The sequence below is a fragment of the Cebidichthys violaceus genome, unplaced genomic scaffold (assembly GCF_023349555.1).
Source record: "Cebidichthys violaceus isolate CVI_PGR_0920_01 unplaced genomic scaffold, fCebVio1.0.p SCAF_14, whole genome shotgun sequence".
Classification (NCBI taxonomy): domain Eukaryota; kingdom Metazoa; phylum Chordata; class Actinopteri; order Perciformes; family Stichaeidae; genus Cebidichthys; species Cebidichthys violaceus.
The window spans coordinates 2,167,961-2,187,829 of NW_027176307.1; the positions used below are offsets into that span (position 1 = coordinate 2,167,961).

The following is a 19,869-nucleotide window of genomic DNA, read 5'->3' on the forward strand; positions in this document are numbered from 1 at the left end:
CGCAATATATTTCGTATTATTTTATGACTTGACATACCATATTTTTTTTACATTACTTCTCTTCTGACAGTAGAGACCTTAGATAAACAGCAATATCACAAAGGCCCTACTGTACATATACAAATACATTCTATTTGTATGTACTAATGGTGAGAAGACATTTTTAAAAGATTTATTCGCCATTCTCTGCATATCTTTTTCATTTTCTCCTGAGTAGCTCCGTTATTTCTGTTGTGAACTGCAACAGTGGAATTAAAAACTACCTAATTTTACATGTTTTTACTGTTAAAGTTAATCTGTACAATGTCACACAGAGCTGTAGTGTGCAATTGTGATTCAGTAAGAAGGGTCATTTATAAGATATTTTTGGGGCAGAATGTGTTGATTTTTGTATTGACAGTACAGCACAATACGGTCAGGTTTTGAATTGTTTTACTGCTGTATCATTTTACTCTTAAATTAAGACATTTTCTCAGTTTACCTTTCACCAGGTGTTAATCTGATCCTAAAGCAATGCACCTGCTTTTCTTTGCCCACCCAAAAAACATGACTGGGTCTGACTGAAGGCTATTAATTTAGTGAGGAGAAATTTACTCAAATTCCCTGTTGCTGCAAGCCTCGCAAGACACCTTGTGTAACTAAACAAAAAAGAAATTCAGTCCAATTATCAGGCTGGCTAAGCAAAGTTATTAATGATTAATGACATCAATACCGGCTGCATTCCACTGATGTCAGCCTGAGCCGGGGTCTTGAGATCATACATCGTGCCATCGCTTACTGGGACACCTAAATGTAACAGACCCATCATTAGTTATTAAATACACTTTGATACGTCAAAATGTCTCCTGTGAAAAAGATGAGTGGACACATGAAATTAAACATCATTGAGGACAAACAAGTTAACTTAAACAAGCTTATTTTTAATGGATCTGCAAAACTGTTTGAATTTCCAAAGAGAACTTCTGAACCTCCGGCCCACAGTTACCCAGTGCAGAACGTTACACAATGTTACAGAACGCTTCCAACCCAAAGAAATCTGCATGCAGGAGAACAAAAACAAAAACAACCCAAATAGGGGAAAAGAAATAAAATGAAATCATACAGATAAAAATAAAACATCAATAAACAGGAAAAACTGTATAATGCCGTTCTCTTGGCTGGAGGAGAAATTCAAACCTTCTGCTTCAGTTTTGGCATCCTCATGACAGGAGCCCCAACTGACAGAATATTAAACAGTAATTTCATTGGGTGGATGTGGCTCCGCCCACCACACAGCCCCGCCCCTGTCTTCCATATAAGGCACAGGACAAAATAAACCCCCACATACAAAAGGAGCTAGCCACGCCTCTGTCACTTGGTAACAAATTGTAAATGACCAAATACTGTTAGACAACAGAAACCCCACTAAGTGTACAAAATGTTAATCCTACATTTGTCCTTTTTTTGTTTGATTTTCTTTTATTTTGATTTCCTCTGACTGAAGGTGAGTGCTGTGGGTGGGGGGTGTGGTTAAGGGTGGGTGAGGGTGTCCAACCAGGTGAGCTCAGGCAAAGGAAATATTAAAAATATGAGCTTGTCATTTTCACGCTTTTTTAACTTCTTTTTTTCTTTTCTTTTCTTTTTTCTCTTTTACAACTTTTAAAATAAATGACAAGAAATGTGACTGGATTTCTCTTTTTATCAGAAATAAAAATGATGATCAGATGGAGGGTGGAGGAATATGGTGGAGGAGGGGGATTAGACGAGTGAAGTAGTTTATTGTTTTATTCTGATAAAGAGACAGAGTGTCAGTGTGCAAGAAAACTCATGAGACATATTAGAGAGCGAGAGAGTTAGAGTTAGCAGTTAGAGAGAGAGAGAGAGAGAGAGAGAATATGTTTGTCTGTGTGTGTGTGTGTCTGTCTGTGTGTGTGTGTCTGTGCGCGTTAGTATGCGTGTAACCGAGGAGTTGTTCAACTGCAGCACTTGCTCTTCCAGCCTGTGACTCCACCTCCGCTGCTGATGTCGACGTTTTCACTGTTGGGCTCTTTTACAGGCGTCTGTCGAATAAAACACACGAAGGATACATCTTACTAACTACTTCGCCACAGTGGACTTAGAAAACATACAATGTGTTTACAATTAACAGAAATAGTTAAACTTTTTATATAGACCAATGTTTTCACTTACTGGCATGTACATAATATTTTAATATTCATGTACAGCCATCTTTGTTGTCCCTGATTTTAACTGCATGTTTATTTCAATCTTCCTGAAAATTGTTCTGTGTGTAAGTAGACCGGGTACCTTCAAACCATTGTGTCGACAATGATGCAAAGTAACACTATTTTGTCTGGAATCCCATTTTACCGTGTTAACTACAGAGTGTTTATTAGTTCAGACCTCATTTTACCTGCCTCACAGCAACTTCCCTCTGGAAAAACAAAGTCTTACATCTTATCTTAGCTGATGCCGGAATCCCAGTCGAATAAAAGCCTTTGTGTTGTTTCTGTTGTAGTAAAATGTAACGTACAAACACTTTCAGAGATTACTGAGCACACACGCACCTTTCTGAGGATGTCTTCTGCTAACGTGAGGAAAGCCTTCTCGATGCTGATGTTGGCCTTAGCACTCGTCTCAAAAAACCTAATGCCGTGCTCCCTCGCAATCTGTGGAGAAGAGAGTCACAACAAAGAGGGTGGCAGCAGTTTAACAAAGTTCAGTCCAAAAATAAAGCGTGCAAAACAGAGATCAGGTAGCGCACACACACACCCATCCATTCTAGTCAGGTGTGTGTGTGTGTGTGTGTGTGTGTGTGTGTGTGTGTGTGTGTGTGTGTGTGTGTGTGTGTGTGTGTGTGTGTGTGTGTGTGTGTGTGTGTGTGTGTGTGAGAGAGAGTAAACAGATCTGTATCTGATGTTGCTAAATCTGCAGACCGACTAGTCACTGCTAGTTTGCGTTGGTACAATGAGCCAGAGCTCTCGAACACTCACACGTCGTCACTTGTTCTGGCTGATTAGATCTCCTTCTCGGCTGACCCCGGGCGGCGCTGTGCTGGATGTCACCGTGTGACTAGACTCTTATACACAAATACGGTTGAGTGACGTCACCTCGATCACTGCCGCCGAAAAGAGGAAATACGCAAACACTTCCCACCTGCCAGTAGTGCATCGGTTACACCAGCTATTATGAATCTTGCATACTCATAATCAATGCAGTATTTTGTTTGTGTATGAATGCAGTAGGTTTAAACCCTTAAGAGAACATGTGAGGGTTTCTTTATTTTTCTTCACCCATGTCTTGCAATGCAGGTCTGGAATTTCTCTGGAGACTCAAATATAATCACAGTCTCATATTCATTAAAAAACAGACATTTAGAGTAAGATAACGAACACCTTTAATATGAAAGAATATGTCAGTGTCACGTGTCCCATTGTTACAAAGCCTCTGGTGTTGTTGGCTTGCTCAAGGGCACCTCAACTGTAATTGTTAAGACAGTAAAGAGGCTCACATTTCTCAGCTCTGATCCTCTGAGCTCCTCTAGATATTCTCTGACCTTTACGCTGCAGCAGCTGCATTTTCCAATTCAATGTAAAAATAACTTCCGTGTGTACCTGCAATATGGGATGGTACCAAAACATGTTTTATCATCAAGTATACATATTCCCTTTTTCTTTTCATTTCAGATGGCTCGTGTCCAAAGACACTGTTGTTTAAGTAGTTGTTAACAGTAGACAGAATAAGCCTTCACGGCATGCAGCGACAAACAGCAGATTACTGTACAGTCTACAAGGAGGCACCGTTTCAGTGGTCACTGAGCACATTTTACGGTATTCTGCTGTTTTCAAAATGAAGAGATGGGACTGGAATGTGATTAATTGCGGGGGAGTTTTTCTAGATTCATGTCTATGAACTGAAGGTGTATCGGCGAAATAACGGACAACGAATCAAAACGCAGAACCATGATTACGACTGGCTGCTTATAGCGGCGGCGGATTGCACCATCTCACCTGCTCCCCCTTGGCTTTTGGTACGACCCTCTTGTCCTCCATGTCACACTTGTTGCCTAGCAGCATCCTCTCAACGTCCTCATTTGCATGCTGAAAAAGTAAAAGAAAAAAAAGTTGATTCTTTTTATTATCTGGGACTTCACCCTCACCACACATGATCCCACAAGCCAAGCGATCAATCAACTCAATGAAACACACACAACCAGCCTAGGACGCACGATTGATCGAACTATTACTATCATGATGAGTCCTTTGGTCTACGAAATGTAAAAAAAAAAATTGTGAAAACTGCCCTATTAATGTACGGCAGTTACAAAATATACAAAAATCTGTACAATGTAAAAAATAAATGTTCTGTCAATCACCCAATTGATTCATGGAATAATTGTTTAAGCTCTAATAAATTTGCTTCCACGGGCGAACTTGGGCGAGGCCGAGTTCTGCTCGGTGTCTCTTTTCCTTAAACCGGACTCAAAGCTCTTTAACAGCAAGGTGAGGAAAGGTTCCAGACAGGAACCTTTTGCCCGGCTGTCTCACACCTTCATACTTATCATGTGTAATGCTGCACCCAGGAATAATGCAGAGAGACAATATGAGCTATGGGTTGTAACAGTCACAGTAATGAATGTGATGTGTTTGATCTGGCACGGATCCCACAAGATTACTCACATAATAGAATAATCAGTGGAGCTAAGTAAGATAGTACACACAAAGACCTTTTTCACCCAACAGTGAAAGTAATTCTAAAGAAAACTGCTGACGTGCATTTATATGTCGGGCTCGACTGGCAGATGCGTGGACAGGAAGTACAGTACTTAATTACAATTCTGAGGTACATGTGCTTTACTTGAGCATTTCCATTTTTTGTACCTAAATACTATTCGTCCACTACGTCAAGTTCATACAGTGTACTTCCTATACCGTTAATAACTTCCATCCCTACTTTGTCTGGAGTTAAACTTCTGCTTCCATTGATATTCACAAGGTATAACAGAACAGCCCCTCGTTCTCTTACAATGAGCCAGATGGAAGCAGACATCTGTCAGCTGATGGCATTTAGTCACACAGATCGGCTAGTTAGCAATGTTGGCTGCATTCCCAAGCATTTAAATCACTTTGTCATTATGCTAAAGCTATAGTGAAAAAAGAGTGCTAACACAAAACATCCTGTGAACATCTCTGATGCATCTCCTGCAACATGATGCTATGGACTCAGTGTGGAGTGTGTGTGTTGTGTGCATTACCTCGTCAATGTTGCGCAGCCACTTGCTGATGTTTTCGAAGCTCTTGGCGTTGGTGATGTCGTAGACCAGCATGATGCCCATGGCTCCTCTGTAGTAGGAGGTGGTGATGGTGTGGAACCGTTCCTGGCCCGCTGTGTCCCTACACACACACACACACACACACACACACACACACACACACACACACACACACACACACACACACACACACACACACACACACACACACACACACACACACACACACACACACACACACACACACACACAGAAAGAAACACACCTCTGTTATTGGCTTGTGTTCCCCATTTTGAATTTTAAAAATGAAAAGCCTTATCCCGGTCCTATAAGTCATATTTAACTGCATCGTGGCCAAAAAAAAAAAAAAAAAAAGGACCTAAAATATCTGCAGATTTTTCACTTTCCATGAGTGCAAAACACATACAACCATAAATGTTGACATATTAGCTTGAGCCAGCAAATAGCTGGAATAATAAGATGGAATAATAGCAGTATTATTATATAATACTATTAGTGAACAGTTTAGAGGTGTCTAAGTGAAAAGGGAGTTAAGATTTATCCGACTGCTCGTGTTAACTCTTCAATAAGTAGACGTGTGCAGTAAAATAGAACAATGTGGATGCATCGAAGAGAATCGTAATCGAATCATATCAATCGGCAGATACATTAGCTCATTACATTAGTGTGTGATGTCTAGCTGGCCTGCTTAGTGCTTCCTCCTCTCAACTATGATACATGTGACTTTGGTACATTATATCGTGTGCCAGAGAGAAAACTTATTTTTTAAGTATATATATATATATATATATATATATATATATATAACTTCTTTTTTACACTTAATATTTGATGGGCCTGGTAAGCCTTACATGTCAAGTAGAACCTGGTAAACACATTAAAATCCACTGCAGGCAGACCATGTCCCCAACACAACCCAGCATGCACCTCAACTATGACATTCTCCTCTCTGAGGAAACCCTGCCAACATCCATCCATCACTGTTGTTGATACGGAAAGAGACAAGCAGCCCAGCAGCACCGGGCTCACAACAGAAAATCAGACCTACGCTTACAATAGCTGTTTCAATGCAACACTCACGTGTGCCGTTATTGAATCTGGTGAGCATGCTCACATCTTTACAGGTTCAGGCTGAGTAGTGAAGATTAAATCCAGACTAAATGTGCTCAGACAGGAAGAGGAGATGATGAGATGTGGACAGAGACAGAGGAGACTATTTCACTTAATTATCTAGATTATATACAGGCACATGTCACAGAGGCTTCAGAGATATGTAGAGCCTTTAATAAATATATACACACACACACTATAACTTTTACAATTTTAAGTGCAATGTTGATGCTACTTTCTACTCCACTACATTCCAGAGGTCAACATTGTACTTTTTAATGAATTTATTGAATACCCAACAGTGTTTAGCTTTATTGCAGTCAGCTACAATACTAAAATGCATCTTACTGCATCAAAAATAATCATCTCATATTATAACTTAAATAAAATGTAACTAAAGAGCCCAATTGACTGCACAGTGAGTACTTTTATATATTAAGTACATTTTCCTGACTATATACTTAAACACATACTTTTAATGAAGTAAGATGTTGAATGCAGGACTTGTACTTGTCACAGAGTGTTTGTGTTTAAATCGTGGTATTAGTACTTTTAGTGAAGTAAAAGATGTTAGTACTTTTCCACCACTGGTGTTAATCAATAACATTGGCTCAGGCTCTCTCTGCACTTTCGCCATCAGTGGCGTCTAAGTCAGAACCTCGCGTTGTTTAATTAGTCTCAAACCGCGCACGTGAAGCCCAGGCGCATGCACGTGATACGAGCGGGGCCGCATCCTCGTGACGGAGCGTTTCTGATGAGGGTTCACGGGTCTGTGACGATAGCTTATAATTACCTCTCGCTGTGAAAACATCTCCTTCAAACAACTGTATTTATCAAAGTTTCACACCAAAACTACATTTTACCAGATTGTAAGGTAACTAAATGGAACCTCCGCACGTTATTGCTGCCAAATTTTCCCGCGCTCATCCTGCTGCTGATTTCAACACGGATTTGTTGTTAAAAATTTAGCATTATGAAGAAAGCATTTAGCTTATCTCCAGATTGCATATTTTTACTGAATATAAGCCGATTACGATAGAAAGTAAAACTTCTTTCACACTATGATGTGGAAACTGTAATTAATCCGCGGTTCACATGAATCCCCGGTCAATTTCTATATCCAAAAGGCTGCCACGCCGACGATTTAAGGCACTTTTTTGGCAGATACGAGGCTGGTATGACCATTCCTCTGGACATTTTTACAGCTCTTCTTAACGAGTCAGGTGAGTGGCACTACTTTCACATACAAAAAAACAACCGACACACACGTGTTACGTGACTCACACAAGAGGAGACACAAACAATGTGTCTCACCAGACTTATTTTCATAAGGAAACAATACAGGACTTGTGACAATAGATATTGTGGCTTCTTCAATTTTTTACGGTTATGAAACTATGTAATGACATTAACAATCCAGGGTTATGGCAAAACCGGTTAAGCTCAACATTCCTACAATGCTGTTCGACCGTTTCCGTTTACTTTAACGACCATGTATGAGGAAGAAAATGGCTCTAACTAGCACTACAGACTAGTTAGTCAGTAAATAGTTTCAACTATTTCCCCTTGCCCGACACCAGCAGCTATGGACTACAATGACAACCCTGCAGCAGCCCTCCTGATGGACTGATGGACATTTCCTGTTCCAGCATATTTGTGGGCTTGAGGGAGGTTTGTCAAACAGATGTTCCACTATGATATAACAGAAGAGGCTGAAGTGAAAGACGATTCTCGCATCGTGTAAACACAAAACCCTGACCTGGGTATAAAGTAGGCCTGCGCGTGAGGAAAATCTGCAATGTTCAATATTGCGTTGAGGATATGACTTGCAATAAATAAATAAATAAATATCAACATGTGCTTATTAGTTGTACATCTATGTCAGTCTTGTTGTCAGTACTGGATTAGAATTTAATATTTTAAATACAACTAGGCTAAATGTTTCTGGAGCATCAACAGTGATGTTTACAACAGCAAAGTCATGATATAAACTCACTATCTTACTGGAACTAAACCTCAAATGTTGACAGAGGAAAGTTGAGACAGAATGAAGAACAGACATCAGTCGGTGTCCTCCTGTCCTTTGTTGTGAATCACTGCCTGCAGGGACAGCTGGTGGAGGGAGGAGCTGCTTTGTCTCAGCTAGCAGCTAACTTTGCAAGAATTTGTTCAATTTTAAGATACGTAGGAAACGAAGCTAAACAGACTACATACAGACAGCTTATGTTTTAGCTTGTATAGCCATGTTGCGCCTATACTTCATGAAGGTAATGAAATAATAACATGGAGGCTCTGTAGTCTGCACCAAGACGGCAATGACTTTATTACTCCGACATCAACAACAACAGTGCATCAGCGCTTCACCCGTCACACTAAACCCTCGGACACATACACTGGAACACTGCTGTCTAAAGGGAACTTAAAGTCATTCAGAGGCAACTCAACAAAATAACTTGCACTCGTTTGTAACTATTTGCTATTAGCCGAGCTAGCGAGCTGTGCTTGTGGAAACAAAGCGGCGGTGGATAAGAGACTGCGGCTCTGCTTTTCTACATGTTTACACACGTCTATTATAAATTATTGGTTTTATACTTGCGAAGCTTTTTACTTGCACTTACTTGGAGTAACGAGCGTAGTTGTTGTCAACTTGCGTACCGTGGCCTATCTGATCTGCGGGAGAGGCTTCAGCGCGATAGTGAATGCTGCGGCCTTCAGCCCCGGAGCCTGTTTAATACCGGGTTTAGGTAACCATCCCTAAATAAAATGAATTTTCGTATTCATTGCGCTTCAGGGTGTCTTTTCCTTCATGTTTATCGTGCACACATCACGATGACAACACCATTTATCAGTCAGCACTAGAATACAAAATAAACTCAATTTATTGACTCACCAGATCTGTAGTTTGATCTTCTTTCCTTGTAATTCAACAGTTTTGATCTTGAAGTCTATTCCTGTAGGAAAAAAAGAAAAACATCAGCATATGAAGCCACCAAAATGATATGAACAACTAGCACATGAAGCCCTGACAATGGGAGACAGAGATGAATAACGGAAACAAAGGTTTACGAACAGAGTTTGGCAGCGATGGCAACAGAGAATCAGAAACAGGCATTTAGGAGGAGAGAAATGGAGAGTGAGTGACAAGTGTTTCCATCGGAGAGACAATAAGATTATCTCTTCCCCTATTCTGCCCAGACTTTGAGCCCATCAACGCACAGCTGTGGGATCAGCAGCTGGATATCTCTCTCACACACACACACACACACACACACACACACACACACACACACACACACACACACACACACACACACACACACACACACACACACACACACGTTGTGTAAAACCTATGCTTAAAAGCAGCTAGTTAGAAACATATTATACATATTTCCAGTGTATTAGTAATTATTTTTTTGTTGGAGCATTTTGGACTCATGCTGCATGAGAGGACAAGCTGTGGTGGGAAAGCAATTTTTCCTATGAAACCGACTTCTTTTAGTTTCCATTTTGGTTGGACTTTGGATTTAATTCTCTCCGATAGAAGGACGCTCCACTGCGTGTTCGCTCAGGAGGTTGGCTGCCATCACGTCTTTCTTGGCCAACCGTCTCATATTTTATCCTACTTATTATCATTTTTAATCTGTATTCTATCTTGACTATCTGAAACAGGAAATTAATTAAAAGTACTGACAACTACCCTGGTGGCCGCTTTTCTATGTTTTATATCAACGTCAACTGAAAATCTTTGTTTATTAGAGTCGGTAAGACAAAACAGGATTTGTGAAGATGTCACCTTAGGCTCTGAGAAACTGATGTGCATTTATCACTGAATTTGGGCATTTTTAAATACAGGACAAAAAAAAAAGCAGCAAACCCTCTCTAGATAAGCTGGAGCCAGGAAATGTTTGCTTGAAAAGTGAATCAATAGATCAATTATCAACAGATGACTCAATAATGAAAACAAACATTATTTGCAGATAATGCAGACTGTCACTACCAGCTTCTAGTTGCAGATAAAACGTATAAATCACAAGGTATAAAAGTGAAATGTGCACAAACAATTCTAATGAATTATTGTTATGTTCATAATATTTAGTAAGGTTTAGGAGATGATCATTTTTGTCATAATTCATGACGGTTTACATTTTCGGAAAAGACTTTTCCAGTTAAACAGTGAGCTTTCAGTTCAGCTCTGGTCAGAAATTGTGGTTGGTTTAAAAAGTCCCAAGAAACAGCTGTGCTCTAGGTGGAGCAGGGCCACAGAATAATGAAGGAACTGGCTGCCAATGTGTGACTCACTAAATATCATGCACTCCCCAGAGAGAGGGAGGGGGGGGACAGAAAGATGTAGTTGGACAGGAACAAAAAGAGAAAGGAGAGGAAGATTTCTGTAGATAAGACTTACTAAGCCCAGCCTACTTTGACATGTTGTCTTGAAAACATTCAAAAGAAGCAATTAAATACTGGGCATAATACAAAAAGGTAAAAAGGTGTGTTTTCTTGCCTGCTATTATTAAAAGTTGTGTTCTCAAAAAATTCAAGCTCAGCAGGGATTGACCCAATATTAAATGTCTTCCTCCAAGCAAGAAGTTAAGGTTTGTTTTAACCCTGGTGAGGTGCACTTGCATGAAATCAAGAAAATATGTGCATTGTGCAATCACACATTAACCCGATGGCTGGAAAATGGGCACACTCCAACACGAGAGGACATTTGAACTGTGACATCTTTAACAGAAAGTACGTGGTTTATGGTCAGTTCTCTTTTAAGCAAACCCAGAGGAACCATTCCTTCACCAACAAGGAATTCCACTGCAGCCACCACCAGTTTCCATGCAAAATTTATGATGCATTGTGGAAATTTCGGATCGCAACATCATGCATATTTAGCCCTCTTAATATGCATAACCTCAAACATACAAGGAGGAAGAGAGAGAGATTGGAAATGAGGATGAGTGAGGGGGGGTTTCCAGTGGGGGTATTTTGAGAAGCAGCTGTGCATCTGTGTCTCCAAAAGGTATGAGCACTGTGTCAGAAGACGAACACACTCCCGTTTCATATATCCTGGTTCTGCTGGTTCTTCACAAAGTCCGGTTCCTGCCAAGACTTGACAGTTTTGACATAAAGGGCTGTACCCGATTTATGTGTCGGGTCTTTTCTAAAAAGCTAAGGGGTAGAATCTTTGCAAACTTTGGACTGTACATGTTGTACTTTCTGCACTCCGCTGCTATGAAGCAATCACTTAAGTAGTTTGTTGCATCCACTGGACTTAAAGTAGTGTCTGCCAAAACATTAGCAACCATCGCAGCCCAAAAAATACTGGGCAGAAAGATGAACCCACTAATTATAAAGCAAGCAAAGCAAAAGTACATCATCATCGCATTACATATATCATCAACACAGCTGATCAAGGATCATCTGACTGAAAGGCAGAACATCAAGTACTGAAAAGACTTTTCCAAAAGTAGAACCAACAAACAATATCTAAAAAACATGATCACAATATTCTCACATATGACTGAGCTCTGTCTGAGCTCCCTGATCACCACAGTCTGGAATGTATGGTGTGCTGAGAGATTATGTTGTCCATACTCTAACTTTTGATCATGTTGCAGGCTGCTTTGTTTTGAATACAGATGTAGAACAAAGACAAGTTGAGACAGAAGGGTATGACTGTGCTCTTGAAGGGAGCCAGGGAAAACGTTTTACTTAACATCCTGATTCCTGACATGAGTACAGTTATGTTGGTTTGTGATTCCTTGTCAGTATCTCTCAGGTCTTGCGGAGAAGTTCAAGCACTACGATTGTCCTCGTTTCTTGTCATGTTGATATTTTCAAATGGCTTGTAAACAAACATAAAAGTTTGCCATATTTGATTTTTTTAACCAACGGTTTTGGATACATTAGACAAGAAACAAAGCATGTAATATGGATCCTATATTAAATGTTATCCTTGGTGTGAAACAGGTTCTTTTTAAGCGTATTCCTAAATTTTACTTAAGGGTATGTTGAATATGCTGAGTTGTTCTAGCATGCAAGGGAAAAAGCACCTGCAGTTACTGCAAACACTTACAGGCATCGATATACTCGACTTACTACTCAACTTGGCAGGGAAAGCACCGCTGCACAGAGCAAAGGTCACTGCTGGTCTTTGACTGACACTGACCATCACACACAGCTTCCTCAAACTGGCTGAGCTCTCATATGCTAGCAGACTACAGCTACATTTTGAGAGTGTAATACAACACAATCAGTATAGGCTGAGACAGAGCAAAGACAAAACATCAACAAAACCGTAAACAAACAGATGTGACAGCCAGCTTTGCAACAGAGTGATTGTTCATTGCTGAACCTCAACATATTTAATCCAGACTGGAAGCCACTGGGAACACTGTCGCCCACTATGGCTGTGTGTTCTTAGACATACAGCCAAGTTGTCAACACTAAGTTGCAACAAAGCCTGGCTTGAAATTAAAGCTAAATGAAGAGATCAAGGATATAATGCCAGCGCATTGCAAACAATCAGCTTCATGTGGTTACGAAAAGCACATAATGTTACACTATTACTCAGCTCTGATCTTGGGCAACAGGAGTAAATGGAGCCGTGCAGGGATTTGACATAGTTTGACACTTGACTCATGTGAGCGTGATGTTGGACGCATGCGTAGAGGACAGAGAGGGGGGAAAAGCTGTTGATGCCACCATGATGAATTGTTTATGGTCGTCTTTGGAGCAGTCATGGATGTTACAAGTACATTTACTTAAGTACTTTTATATATATTTATATAAGTATTTTTCAGTAGCAGTTTCTACAACTTTATTTTACTACTGTACAACAATTCAGAGGGAATTACTTTACTTCATACTCTCTACTTAAATTACTCGCCAACTAGAGTAACTAATAGTTGCATGGCAGATTCAGATTCTACAATAAAATCATATGATTTAATAAAACTTTGCTTACACATTGATGTAGCAGTAACGACAGTATATGACAATCTGAAACCAAGCCATCTTCAGTAGTTGGTACTTTCCTTTCGACACTTCAAGTACATTTCACTAATACTTTAACAGGACTTGTATTTGTAATTAAATGTTTATATTATGGTATTGCTTATTTTACTATTTTAATTACTGCTAATGAAGGGCTTTACTTGTGTGGCATCTATCATTTTGAACAAAGATCCAGAGATTAGTTACCTTTAACGAACATTTCATTACACGGACAAATGCACATAGTTATGTACGTTTGTATTGAAAAGTAAACGCCTCTCAGTTATAGGGGGAGATTGTGTTTAAGTGCTTTTGTAACAGCAGCACGGCCCTGTACCGACACCCGGTGCTAGCCTGGTTAGCTCACTAGCCACTGGGTCAAGTGCCATGACAGCAACTCCTCTGGCACCGAAACCGGTTATACTTCCCATTGCTTGTGGGCTGAACCAAAAATAACAGCCATGTGTGATATTAAAGTCGCTGTCATTTTGAAACAGGGCTGACTGTGGTTTAAGCTCATATAAAGTGGCAGAAGTAACGCTAGCTGTCCAGGAGAGGCCTGGAGAGAAGCTAACGTGCTGCTAGCATACCGGCTAACCAAATAACGCTGTGTCCTGCCGAACATTTACAGCTGCAGGAGAAAGTCAGGCGAGTCTCCACAGCTGTCCGAAATCAGACACACCTGTACCAACACATCAACCGGTATATGTGGTATTCTTACCTATGGTGGAGATGAAGGTGGTGTTGAAGGCGTCGTCAGAGAAGCGGAACAGCACACAGGTCTTCCCCACGCCCGAGTCTCCGATAAGAAGCAGCTTGAACAGCAAGTCGTACGTCTTCTTCGCCATTGAAGAACAGCTTGTGTTGACCCAGACAAGTTACAAAAAAAAACAACCCCGGGTAACCTAGCACGCCTGTGTGGAGTCTAAAGCCAGCTCCTTTGACCAAACTGCCCCGCTTCTCTTGACTGTGAAACAGTTCACAATCTGGGATTTGTTTATTAGCTTGGCAAGCTAGTTGGCTAAATACCTCCCAAATAACGTGTCCGAGAAGTTCTATTTCCCAAGCCCGACTGTTTCCCCCCCTTACAGCATGAGAACAGAAAGCAAAAAATAGGATCTCCTCCCGTGTGATTCCTCTTTTCCACTCTTTCTTTTCTCCCACACAGTCGGGACAAAATGGCTCCTCTCTCTCTCTCTCTCGACTCACTCTTTCTTCAAAACTAACGGCGAGCTAATTCAAATTCTCGGCACACCCCGTCATTCCAGAGCCCTGCCACGCGCTGGACAAGGAAGAATTAGAAAAATATCTCAACGTTGAAGCCTGTTGAATTCACTGTCTTTTCGGAGTTATTTCGCCTTTCTTTCTGGAGAGATTACAACCGAAATATAGACGACCGCCGTCGCCTTCGAATGGGAGCCTCCACGGCGACACCCTAGGCCCACAGACACGCCTTTCTCCCGCCCCTTCTGTCAAAATCCACGCCTCTGATTGGTCGACTCCGCTGTCATTTATTTGAATACTCAATTATGATTGGTTATTCTTACAAACATCGAGGGGTAAAAAGGGCGTATTTTAGATTGACAGAAAGGGCAAACGTTACTGCGTAAATTGGTCGGACATTTAGGCTCAAAGCTCCCATCACATCACGGTATAAAAAAATGCATCTAATGATCCAATATGGCGACCGGTTTCTTGCGGATCTTTCATAGCCGGGGTGTGTTTCAGTTTTCATTGCAAGCTGGCATTTGATGCGGTGACTATCCCAGCTGTGAGTCAGGCAAAGTGATGTCATATAAGTACTTGTGTGCTTGTTACGGGCGTTTCCCACATCCTCTGCTCTGTGAACTGTGAGGACATGTATCCTCTAAAGTCCTTTAATAACTGGAAACACACCGAGAGAGTATGCATGTACACAACATTAATGTGAGCTCTTTGTGTGTGTGTGTGTGTGTGTGTGTGTGTGTGTGTGTGTGTGAGAGAGAGAGAGAGAGAGAGAAAGAGAGAGAGAGAGAGAGAGTGTGTGACTCTTTCCTTCTTCCGCTTGTCAGAGTTGGACTCTCAGACACTCCTTAGGAATGTTGAGTATGCCCTGCTTTCTACTGCCGAGTACAGACTTGCCACAAAGTAAAAAAGAAAGACGGACATAAAGTATGAGAAAGACTGATGTAAAGAAGGGGGGAAACTAAAGCAATACAGAAAGAAAGATATACATACATGAATAAATATATAATGAAAGTTAGAAAGAAATAGGAGTAAGTCAGAGAAAAGGAAAGAATACAGTGACCAGTTCTGTGCTGCAGTGTCTTGTTAACATGCCATTAGGGGGCAAAAGAGTAATTTAAAGACATAGTCAGCGGTTCTCTATGTATAACTACCAACAATTGTCAATGAATAGACTAAGTGAAATATCACAAATGACGTGTGTACATGCAGATCTGGGGGGAAATCAGGAAGAGCTTCTTCATCCTCTGGGAACTGTGAATGTTTGTACAATACCTCATCAATCATCCAATGTTTTCATTGAAAAGTTCAGAGCCACACCGACAGCATGACCAAAAAGAGAAAGAAGATGCAGCCATTAACAAAAACCAGCCCATGCAAAGCCTGAAACAGATGTTACAGAGGTTTAAAATGTGATACTCAGCAGAAGTTTGCATGTGAGCTCACCGATTTTCTTTGGGCAGAACCATGAAATGTCATTTGCTTAATGAAGAACATCTTATTGTTAGCCCATCGTTTGTTTTTTTTGCTGTATTTTTGCTCTGTCTTTTCAACAGTGAAGTAATCTTTGTTATTTCAATAAATCATGTCTTAACACAAAAATCCTCCCAGGTCAGGATGCATTCCTGTATTCTGCTGCCTGGGGCCCCAGGGTTGCTCTCACACTCCCACAAACATCCAGAGACTACCACTCAAAGCTCTGCAGTCACTGTTCTGGCTGTGATAGTTATGTACATTTAAGGAGGAATTTTGTTTTCACATGTACCAGTTTGACAGCTAAACCAGATGGCTTCATAGTTTTGTTTTTACTGGAGCATGTACTGTATGCCTTCAATCAACAGTGGACGTTGAAAGGTGCCAGGAAAAAAGGGGGAGACAGAGAGGGAGACCAACACTATAGTTCAGGTTATATTCATGTTGATCACTCGGCCACCAGGACGTCCCAACTGCATTGTGTGTTTAGCTCAGCTCTGTATCGTCCCTGTTAGATAAAACAGATAAACAAATGAATAAATAAATTAAGCAGTAGCTGAGTCCGTAGGGACTTGACTTGGGCACTGAGGGTAGCTGATTCAAGTCCAGCACGGACTGGGTATGCAGTGTGGACTGGTAGCTGGAGACAATGTCAGTGGGACGGCAGCAAAGAGGCCCATCGAGGCCTGTTGTATGTGAATCTCCCGTTCTCATTCCTGGGCATGAAAGACTCACGGCCCCTCGGCTTCAGGCCCAGGCCGACAGCATGTAGCGGACCATGTTTCCCAGCTGTGAAGAAGACAGGATGATAAGGTTGGCTGCACTTGTCCTGCAGCTCCTGCTCCCTTCTCCTGCCAGCCATATTCTTCCGGCTGCAAGAATATTTGGGCTGCCCACAAAGTCCCTGTTTGTCTTGTGTTCACTGATCTGCAATCAAAGTAAACAGACAACCCCCCCCCCCCCCCCCCCCCCCCCCCCCCCCCCCCCCGACTATGTCACATGAAACATAAAAAATTTACAGGGGCACATACTCACAAACTTCATCTACCCTCATGTTAAAGAGGACTCCAGGGCGGTGGCCGTAGATGGAAGCGTGAATGTCGAGAAGTAACCAAGAAGTGGTGCATTCGCTCTGAAACGAGAACGTTTTAAAAGAGAGAACTCAAAAACAGCATCAGCACCTTGGACAGAGACATATCCCTTTGTATGCGGAGGACAGGCTTACCCAGCAGCTCCAGGTTCTCTCCCTTGGCTAGCCTGGACCATGACAAAGATGAAAGAACATAACCTGCTGACGTTAGAGAGGGTATTCTCCAGCTGCTTTGAGTTAGGGCAGCGGCCCTTTGGGAAACTCTGGTAATCGCTCTTACTTTCCCAAGACTTTTCAGTGACATTTAGTGAGTCATTTGATACTTGGGAAGCCAGATTAAACACATGTTGGGGAGGGGACGTATGAAGTGTCTTTTAGTTTAAGAGGAATAATGTGATGTGTTGGGTTTCCCATGTGGCTGAGCCTTTGCACTCTCTGGTCAGTCACACCTGCATCTGCATTAATGCACAACTTCTAAAGCATCATTTTATAAAAGGGAAATACTATGTGAGGAATGTTGGTGGTTTTAATGGGAATCACCCAGAAACCCCCTCAGTGTCTCCTTTTAGGTTACACCTGGAAACAGTCAATGTTTGCTCACATGGATCTTCTGGCCTCCTTTAATGACTTCGACTGCCTGCAGGTCATAGTGTATTCCAAACGTATTTCACCAGGTGGTGCTATTGTGTCATGAATAAACTGTTAAATAAGCCTGGTAATGATTCATTTTGTATTTGGTCCCCTTATCCTCAATTTGTGCCGCTTTGGGAGCCTAGTTGTATGAGAACTAGTGGGAAATGTGATGGAAAATAATTTTTTTAACCTCCCTGTGAGAAATAACTGAGATGAGAAAACTCTTAAAATATCAAAAACATATTTATTGAACAGACACTAATAATAATTCAGCTGAATGGATAGAGCTCTTTCCCCACAGATGGTTTGGAGGTCTAACAACAAGGAATAGTTTAACAGAGATGGAGGTCCGATGTCTGTGTCTCACCTCATTGCTTTAACCTCATCGACTAATGATGAACCATTTTGGGTAATATGTGTTGATGTTTCAATAAATTGTAAATACTTTAATGGCCATAGGAATTGTTGTGGATATTTATCCTATTGTTCTTTCAGCTATAACTTGCATCGCTTAAACCTGAATATATGCAGACGAGGCCAACCAGACTCATTTAAAACCTAATAATAAATGTTATCATATCGAAGGTATTTTCATGTCTGGCTTGTTGTAGTGTCATCCCGATGTCACCACTTAACCCTCTTCCCAAGAGAACAATACTAAGGCTGGGAACCTGGTCTATATCTATACTTAACTTTTCCTGGAAATGAACATTTGAAAAGATACCTGAAGATGTTATATGTTTTTCAAGACAACAGGGTGGAAATTCAGTGTAAGATATGACGTTTGGAGCCATGCTCTTGAAATCACTTTTTAAATACAATTCAGTGGGTCCAACTAGGAATCAGGGGTAAAGTTACAGCAGTTTGGAGGTGTATATTGTAATACTGATTAATGGGCTCATGCAATAACAAACATGGATCTAGTAGACTATAAACCTATCTTAACAGAATGAGTCACCTTTTTGTGTCTGACATCAAATCTTTGACATATTTTCAGATCAAACATGTGATGAAACAGATGTGTTAGGTTAGTCTTTTATAGTACAAACAGAATCATTCTTATTTGAAAATGAACTATTTGTTGATTATATTGGTGTGTTTTTTTTATATTCCTTACCTTGAGCTACAACACTTAAAAGAACATGTACTCATTTGAAGACAAATTCAGATCCGATACAGGATTAAAACCCACATTTTAAGAAAACATACAAACGAAAAAAGTGGAAAGAATAATATTTCAATATCATATCTTGCTATTAAACAGAAAATCCACCCTATAATAGAACTGACCTAGTTTTATTTAAGTGTTCTTCCATAGCTAAATTATTATAATCTCAAAACTGTCTCCCTGACATAGAAATCAGAGCTTTGATACTTGAAATGTCATCAAGTCACATTTTATTGGTTTTGGAGAGATTTTTAGATATTAAATGAAAATCACTTTTATTTGATTGCAGAGCTACCAAGTCGTAGAGTTTGCCCATATCCCCAGTAGAATCAAAGGGCTGTCAGAATGATATTCATTATGTATGAAGGAGCTCCAGATTTGTCTGTATCATCAGTGTCTTTTCTCTCTGCAGCTTCAAATGCAAAACAAAAAATTGTTGGGTTTCATTCAAAAGCTCATGTTTCATGTTTTTTTGATTATATCTGGTTATTGTGAATATCATGGAGTGACAGTATAGCTTATGATGCATTATGAAGACCATTACAATTAAACTAATAGTTTGTTTCTTTTAATTATGAGAAGGATTCTGAACATTATACAGAGACAAAATATAGTATATAGAGGATGTAAAACATTGTTTAAACTAAAAAGCATTTTCTTTTTTCCCAAAGTTTCTAGAGACACTTAATATGTATTTAAGGGGAACATTTACATTTTGTTCAAGACGTCCATTCGTAAAAAAGAGCAAATGTAATGTTTTATCTAACTAAACTTCATTTCCCATGATCCTTTGTTCCACTCCGCAGTGATGTGGGGTGTGGTATTTGAATGATCGTGTGTGTGTGTGTGTGTGTGTGTGTGTGTGTGTGTGTGTGTGTGTGTGTGTGTGTTGCGTACAGTCGGGAA

General features: G+C 40.6%; 1 protein-coding gene across 1 annotated transcript; it reads right to left on the minus strand.

The window, feature by feature from the left end:
• Positions 1-899: 899 nt before the first annotated feature.
• Positions 900-14,806, minus strand: rab10 (RAB10, member RAS oncogene family). The gene is made up of 6 exons (XM_068708456.1): positions 14,097-14,806; positions 9,273-9,333; positions 5,234-5,372; positions 3,990-4,079; positions 2,547-2,648; positions 900-2,039 (listed from the first exon to the last, which is right to left on the minus strand). The coding sequence occupies exons 1-6, from the start codon at positions 14,221-14,223 to the stop codon at positions 1,953-1,955; spliced, it is 606 nt and encodes a 201-aa protein (XP_068564557.1). The 5' UTR covers positions 14,224-14,806; the 3' UTR covers positions 900-1,952.
• Positions 14,807-19,869: the final 5,063 nt, after the last annotated feature.

Bases quoted from the DNA above. Each gene is read 5' to 3' on its own strand.
- rab10 (XM_068708456.1), bottom strand. From the start codon at position 14,223: ATGGCGAAGAAGACGTACGACTTGCTGTTCAAGCTGCTTCTTATCGGA. The intron at 4,080-5,233 runs GTAATGCACACA...TTACTTTTTCAG, and splicing joins GGCTGCGCAACATTGACGAG to CATGCAAATGAGGACGTTGA. The intron at 2,040-2,546 runs GTGCGTGTGTGC...TTTATTCGACAG, and splicing joins CAGAAGACATCCTCAGAAAG to ACGCCTGTAAAAGAGCCCAA.